At 38.1% G+C, this 8,439-nt stretch overlaps 1 protein-coding gene across 1 annotated transcript; it reads left to right on the top strand.

Moving 5' to 3' along the window:
• Positions 1-893: 893 nt before the first annotated feature.
• Positions 894-8,435, top strand: LOC103801275 (clavesin-2-like). The gene is made up of 3 exons (XM_009073720.1): positions 894-1,005; positions 4,000-4,220; positions 8,329-8,435. The coding sequence occupies exons 2-3, from the start codon at positions 4,078-4,080 to the stop codon at positions 8,414-8,416; spliced, it is 231 nt and encodes a 76-aa protein (XP_009071968.1). The 5' UTR covers positions 894-1,005; positions 4,000-4,077; the 3' UTR covers positions 8,417-8,435.
• Positions 8,436-8,439: the final 4 nt, after the last annotated feature.

The following is an 8,439-nucleotide window of genomic DNA, read 5'->3' as shown; positions in this document are numbered from 1 at the left end:
CAAGCCTGTTTGCACCTCGTTCCCTCTTTCTCAGTGGTGTAACTCTAGGCAACATAGGAGATAGCAGCAGCTTATTGCATTCTGTGTGTATGATCAACCAGGCAAAGACAAAATGGGGACACACAATGAATTTGGCAATTGTATTCCAGGACAGAGTGCCTGCCCTCTTCAAACTGCCAAACCCTCTGGCGTATTCTCTTGACTTAGAAATTGAAAATGCATATCAGAGTCTTTCCTAGTGAGTTATCTGCCCCTTGTGATTTTCAGCAAGAAGAAAGAAATGTCATTGCATCAATACAGATATGCTATCCTTACATTTAAGTTCCCAGAAGTCTCTGACTATGTGACAAGAATTACTGCCATGGATATTATATAACAGTTTATGCATAATGTTTAATGCATTTTCAGTTTTATGAAATATGGATAATATTGGAGACATTTTGAATAGTAGTTTAAATTTACACTTTCTTTTTAAGGTGGAAACGTGGGACATTTCTAGTGCTCTTCAATGACACTGGAAGAGTTGAGATTGTTACTATTAAAAATGAATAAAATCCATAGAACTGGAAAAGAGAAAAATGTGTTGCATAGGTGAATTATGGGCAAATCATAAATGTTTAAAGCATTTCTGGAGGTTACAAATGCTGTGCCTTTATTTGAATACCACAGCTATGTCAGTACACTTTCTTACTACCCAGTCTGGGGTGTCCTGCTCCTTGGTGTGGAAGGTTGGAACTCAGCTGAGAGGGCACAATTTTGTATAATCTTTCTTCTTGTGTAAGGCTTATCATTAAAATTAAAGCATTCAGGAGAAAACAAATATATTTGATGCATGTGCAATATACGTTAAGAGTGAACTCACTCACTCTTATGTGTTTGTTTTGTGTCATACAGGACAGCTTTCCAGCTCGGTTTGGAGGAATACATTTCGTCAATCAGCCCTGGTATATCCATGCCCTCTACACAGTTATACGACCCTTTCTAAAGGAGAAGACACGAAAAAGGGTATTCTTCTGTTTAACTGTTCATTTCTTGCAGTTGTCATCAAGTAGATCTACGAGATACCAGTTTGCTATTGGTGGAAAGTATTTAAACACATCTGTGTTGTAAAGAGTATCTTTAACTGTTTTATAAACTTACAGCATTATCCTTTAAGGACACAGACAAGCAGTTCACTTAAATGTATTTTAAAATGTAAGCATATGCTTTCTTCTGGGGGTTATATTAAAAATATTGCCAACATTACAGTTTCTATTAAGATTGCATTCGATTCCATTCTATTTAATTTCTGTTAAAATTATTTGTGCCTTTCTTTCAAAAATAGGTAGCAAGTGCGAATTCCTTTCCTAGTGATTTCCTTGACATTAGCGTGAACTAAGATACCCAGCTGGTATATACTAGTTTGCAAATACTAATCTGAATGGAAGCCAATAAAAGGAAATTTGTGTGCATGCATCTGTGCATGAGCATGAGCAGTCTCTGAGACGTTGCTGAATTTGCAGCATTTGCATCAGTGCAATTAAATTAGAGCTTGGCGGTGATAGCATATAGAGTGATATTATTTCTGTAACAGGAATTTGTCATCCAGGAAAACACAATAAGCATCATGTACAAAGCAGCTACAAAGAATGTGATGTTTTGTCTTTTTTTTTATGGAATCAGCTCTCTAAGCAACTCTCTATTTTCTCTCCTCAAATACAGTCTACAAGGCCACAATGATCCTTGATGTTTAGCTGTTTTTTACTGACAGATTATGCTAGAGAGGCCTCTGGTATTCACAGATTTTGAACTATAGATCACAAAGCCTTTTATGTAATCCCTGTTATAAATATGCAAATGAAACCCCATTTTGCAGGATGCAGTTGCACTCTGTTGACTACAGCTTCAACAAAGAACATTATAGTGCCAGATATGTTTGAGGCTTTTTTAACTCAAGTGCTGGGTATGCATAACCAGGGAGTAAAGTGCAGCTCATGGGTGTGTTACAGCATTAAAGATAAGTGACAAGGCAGTTGAACATGGGTGCTTATCAGGTAGCATCTACATTTTTATTTAAACACCTGAATCAATGGAATATATTTTCAGAAACACTGACTTTTTGCAACTGTTTTTTGTCAATACTGAATATCTATAAAAAGTACTCAAATGGTTAAATATCGATTTACAGTTCAAAACTTAGTGTCAAAATGTGAAAGTTATGCCCAGCAGATAAAATTTAAAATCAGCTTTAAAAAAAATATGATTACATGCAGAACAAATGGTTGTGAAAAAATCCCCAAACCCAACAGAATTCTCTAGATTTTTTTTATCAGGCTTATTATTTATCTGTTGTGTTTATCCTAAATTATTTTGCCTTTTTCTAATATGTCTGGTAGATTTGCAACTGATAGCTATTGAATATAGATTCAAATAAATGTAGTCCAAGGCATGTATAAAAACAATTGCTAAGAAGCAAAGCATTCAGCTGTAAAGGCACCATAAAGCAAATTACTTTCACTATTAATATATGTTCTTTCACAAAAGGATAAAGTCCTTTCTGAGATGGAAGAAAATTACTGGGTTTGCATGGTCATATTAAATTTCCTGTCTCCACATCTGACTGGAAGATGGGCTGAAATAAGCAATATAAGACAAGCATATATTTGGTGTTTGTCTTTCTGCCTTTTGAATTTGACTCTTGATAAATCATGCTAGGGGTATAGCTGTCCAGAGAAGTCCCTGCAAGGTGCAGTGGAATGTGAATTGGTGGCACTTGATGTCTGTGAGCACAGACATCCCTGCCTACCCTGTAGGGACCAAAAGGCAGGGGACAGCTGTTAGGAGACAACATCCTACCTTCCCTTTTTGGCTGCTTCTGTGCTAGTCAATTAAAAAGGGTCTGGCACTGCCTTTTCTACTGTTTAACTGTGTGGACACTTTCAGGTAGGGCACTGAGTGAGTGCCAGCTGGGACTTTTTTAGGCACTGCCCAGGAAAAATCTGGGGATGGCATGAACCAGTGAGCAGTATGGTTGAGGTGAGCTTGTTCTGGAGATGAAAGGAGTTTGACCGTATGGATGTGAACCATGCCACGACACTTGGTCTTAGTCCCAAAGTGTGAATCCTGGCCCATCTTACCTGCTAGTTTAGAAATAGTTGTTGTGAGCTGTATGTGTAGCCATACCCAAAAGCAGGCATTGCTTCCCAGTGGAAAGTCTGCAGAGCCCTAGTGTCTGTGGGAGAAGGCTGGCAGAGACACTCTGTTGCTAGTGCTCATAGGTCACACATTCCAGATCTCTGAGGAGAAGCAATAAGGCTAAACATAAACACAAATATTCATATACATATATTTCATATTAGTATACCTATATAAATGTAAAGTGTATATGAATATCAGTCTGCCAAAACATTGTTGGAAAATCTCAATTACTCTATCAGCTATTTCCTTGTGGTTGTCACAGGAATTGTTTTACTGTTATTACTTACTTCATGTGTTGTCACATATAAATGGCACTTAGTAGTACCACTAGATTAAGGAAGAAAATCTTTCCCGCAGTGTTATCATTATATTGCACTATTTATCTTATTTATAGAACTCATGGCGGGATGCTGAAAGTTAATATATATTCCTCGATGCATATGGTGAATATGATTTTTATTTATTATTTAAGTTCTTAATTTATTCACTTAATTTAATTCACAGGATTTGGGAGAGCAAATAGCAAGAAATAGGCAGTCTATCTAATATTCCATCCATCCAGACATCAGTTCTTATCCTCCTTAGGTTCCTTGCCCTGCAAACATTTTGAATCATTTACGCTTTAATCACTTTGGAGATATATGAATGTAGTATGACCATGATTGGGGCATAGGTGATGTGTGCCTCCCTTTCTGCCTCTGTAAAGCCAACACAACCAGAATATTGAAACTGTACAATATCCTTTAACAATGATTATGTCATTTGGACTTTGATGCTTTTTTTTTGATACCCCTTTGTTTTTACCTGCATGTGCACATACAGATATTCCTGCATGGAAATAACCTCAACAGCCTGCATCAGCTAATACACCCTGAGATCCTGCCTTCAGAGTTTGGAGGAATGCTGCCCCCCTATGATATGGGGACGTGGGCAAGAACACTGCTTGACCATGAATACGATGATGACAGTGAATGCAATGCAGACTCCTACAACACTCCTGCAAAGGATATAGAAAAGGACCTCTCTCCCAAATCCATGAAAAGGTGGGTTAAAGGTACTGTGGTCATTTATCATTGCCAAAAGGCTACCATTTGCCTTCCTCCTCTTTTATGAAGCTGCAGGTGGTTCCCTCAGTGTATTATATACAAGGATTGGGGTTTCTTTCATACTCTCTTATCACAATGTTGATTAGAGACCATGGCCTTGATTATTACCCATGTTGTGAACTTGGTGCAACTGATTATTTTTGTGGTGCCACATAGGCAGTGTATATGGTGCTGTTTTTCAAACAAGCTGATACTGTACCCCAGCCTACAGTATGTATTAGAGAGACAGTGCTAGCTGGAGTGAGCCTCAGTGCAGAGGGTAAATTGGGGCCAATTATCCATCTGGGTAGTGATGATAGCTCTTCTTCCATCTCATAGCCCAAGTGCCTGCTATCCACCAGCCTGTAGGTGCCAGGACATTTACAACATCTGAACTGTCAGTCACAGTGACTGCAAACAGCATGAAAAAATATAATGAGGAAAACCAGGACAAAAACCAGTGCCAATTGTTATACTCAAGTCTAGTAAACGTCCTGGCACTCTAGTATTCTTCTTTTTGAGAAGGGACAGTGTAATTGTTTGCTGCATTTTACCATTCAAAATAAAGTATAGGAAGAGGTTAGTTACCTCTCCAGTAACTATGGAAGCAGTGAGATGATTCTCTTCAGAGGAGTGAACCTGCTCCAATCTTGCCAGAGCAGTAGAATAGGGAAAAGGTTATGACTGTGATAGAAAAGGTTGAGCAGAGCAGCAAAAGTCATAGTGCAACTCATAAGAGGTAGGCCTGACAATGCATCAAAAGAGAATGAATAGGACAGAAAACAATATATAAAGTGATTGAAATTAAGTCAGAATATGCTACACTGGGAACTCTGAACCTGCTCCAATCTTGCCAGAGCAGTAGAATAGGGAAAAGGTTATGACTGTGATAGAAAAGGTTGAGCAGAGCAGCAAAAGTCATAGTGCAACTCATAAGAGGTAGGCCTGACAATGCATCAAAAGAGAATGAATAGGACAGAAAACAATATATAAAGTGATTGAAATTAAGTCAGAATATGCTACACTGGGAACTCAACTTCAGGAGATATGATACAAATTAAGAGACTCTGGAAGCAGATCAAACAGGATAAAGTATTTTCAGATTTCTCCTCCAGGAAGATGATTTTGGCTGGAAAATGTTGCATAGACTGGGGAGAGATTTCTGTGGAAACAGAGGAGACAGACAATATGATATTGCCATAGGAATTAGGAAAAAAAGAAACAACAGTGAAGTTTAAGGATTTTGTTTTTAAAAAACCCTACAGTGCATTGAAAGTGGGAAACAGCAAGAGACTGGATGGGAATGAGCTAGGATAAGGAAAAGTTAAAAAATGTTCTAAAGCCATATGACAAAGATTTAATTAACACAATTAATGGAGAAAATGGGACAAAGTACCAGGGTAAGGGGAAAGGTGAGCAATAAATTTATATATGATTTGTGCATAATACAAGATTTATGAGAAAATAGAGAAGCTATCTTGGATAGAAGGGTGAAATTTAGGAACTGAAATGCAGGAAACTTACTGTTGCAGAACGAAATAGTGAGAGTAAATAACTTAATCCACAGGTATAACAAAAAAACCATGAGAAGGCCTATGGCAAGACCCTTTGGGGCAGAGTTTTCCAGATTATCTTAGGCAAGCACATTACTTGCCTAAGTAAAAGCAGTGAATTGACCAGCTTCTTCATTTTTGCTCAAATAATTTTTGTTCTTATTTCACTTGTGCTTGAAAAATCCTTCATACAGAGTTACACATCAGTGTAAGCTTCAAATTGACATTCTTTCAGTCTGGGTAAGCTGACACAATAGGAGACCTACTGCAGAAATTAAGAATGTTGAAATTTGTGTCTACCTAATAATAAGCTGAAATTTCCTGACCTCCTTCACATTCTTTTTGACTTAGCATGCCTGCAGCACCTGCTGGAATCCTCATTCCCTGCTGTTGAGTATAAAATTACTAATAGACATACTGTGCTAGTACCAACTAGTAGGATGGACAGAAAGTCCCAGGACTTGGATGTATTAAGTGCACAGACTGTGTTAAAACACAGATAGAAAAGTTAAGGTAAAACAGATGAACTCTATTTCATCAAAAATTAAATTTAACTTGGATTTGATTCCTCTCAGTTTAAAACCACAGTCGGTGTGCTATGGTAGTACAGAAGAAAGAGAATAGAAGGTGCTATGGACTTAGACAAATGTTTTTCCTTTTACATACCTTCATTTGTAATTGCTGCTGAATGGGATGAAACATGACAGTAAATGTCTATTTCTCCTTCTTCCAAGCATTTAGGCACCTGGGTTTGCAAACCATACATCAGGATGTATGTGTTTCAATTTTCACATCTGCCTTGGCACCAGGGGTTTTGGAGGGCCTGAGAATTTATGGACAAAGCTCTCATACTGGGAATTTGAGGCTAGGTTTGCAGCCATTCCAGCTCCCCTTCAGTTCCCTGGGTGAGAACTGGAAACCCTGGTTGCCCAGACATTGGCAGCCAAGGGAAAGGCTCGGTTTTAGTACTTATATTCAGTTGGCAATCCTTTGAAATTAATATGCTTCCACAGCAATTTTTATCGTGATGAACTGGATTTTCCATATGTGCAGCTTCCCACCAGCAAATTTTCAATCAGCTTTGCACAGTACCTTGTAAAGGTTTTGAAAAAGCATTTTTAGTTGGTAGTTTAGTTTTCTGCCTGAGGAACTGACTAGTGTTCAGGATGAGTGTTACTTCATTAAATTTTTTAAAATTGTGTTTATCATAAGAGAGACTGTCATATTTGTAAAGCTATTTTTCTTTATTTTAACATTGGTAGGAGAATGTGATAAGTCTTATTAGAATATATCCTTGTCTTTAAAGTTTTCATCTAGGCTTTAATTCAGATTTTTTTTTCTTGTGTCTTGGTAAGTTTTCTTTAGATTTTTTTTGAGAAAGACCAAATTGTTTCCTGCTATCAGCCTCATTCATTGGTTTCACTGGATGATGCTGGTTTATGAGAGTGGGGTATTGGCTCCATATGCTAGGAGAGATCAGAATTCATAAAGTTTTTCTCTGTGCTATAGCCCTCCAAATGGGCAAACTAGTAGCAGTGCTTCAGTCACTGTATGCTTCCGCTGATCAAGAATAGATTCCTGCATTGCAGAGATATACACATGCTCTTTAGCTATCTTAAATCTTCTTTACAGAAATAAAGAGAAATAGGAATTTGTAGCATGAGATTCTTCTCATTGAAAGAAACATCTGACAAGGGTTGCTTTTACAGTACTCCAGAAGTGTCTGCTTTTTGACAAGCTGATATATAGCTGATGTGAGACTCCATCTTAACACTTCAGGCTTTGTTTTTAATGGAGCATTTTGATTTTGCTGGAGGCTGGGTTTTCCTTTGTTCCTCATATATGGCTGTTACAGGGTACTAGTACCACGATATGCTTCTGTGCTGAATCAGAGAACCTGGAGAAATTTTACAAGTGTCATTGAATTTGCCTTTACCATCCTTCCATGCCCTGTTTAGTTGTGCTGATAAATGAGTTTGACAGATTTGTCCACTCCAGAAATCCTACTGGCCATGGCAGTGTTCCCTAGGGTTGGCTTAGGATCTCACACTGTTGAATTTAAGTGCTATTCAGAAAAGGAGCAACTTGTGCTTCCAGCTAACACATCCTGCTTAATTGCAGTGTGCCTTTAGCCAGCTGGGTGGCTGAATACTGTCTTCTTTACCAGCCCAGTGCCATATAACCTTCTGGAGAGATCAGTCAGTGCTTAAGTCAGTACAGAGAACATCTTAGTTTGCTGTTGTGTGCTGAGGATGTGCCCTGCTTCATGGTTTCACTGCAGAAGAAAGGATACTCTTTATTCCACCTCCTATATTCACAAATCAGCACTGAGCCCTTTAAAACCATGTTATCCTTCCATGAAGGTATTTCTTGACCATTTGCAATGATCAGATGCTTGAGTAATGTTGTACCATTATTTTTAAGTGCTGATGGAAATTAAAATAAAGAAAAGAAAGCTGAGATTTACCTTCATTTGTCTACAAATGTCAAATAAACATGTTGTCCCTCTGCAGGTCTCAGTCAGTTGTGGATCCTGGGGTGCTGAAACGCATGGATAAGAATGAGGAAGAAAACATGCAGCCTTTGCTTTCACTTGACTAACAGTTTTTGAGCATCGGACGTGA

The sequence above is a fragment of the Acanthisitta chloris genome, unplaced genomic scaffold (assembly GCF_000695815.1).
Source record: "Acanthisitta chloris isolate BGI_N310 unplaced genomic scaffold, ASM69581v1 scaffold4630, whole genome shotgun sequence".
Taxonomy (NCBI): Eukaryota; Metazoa; Chordata; class Aves; order Passeriformes; family Acanthisittidae; genus Acanthisitta; species Acanthisitta chloris.
This window is presented reverse-complemented; position numbering and strand designations above follow the sequence as displayed.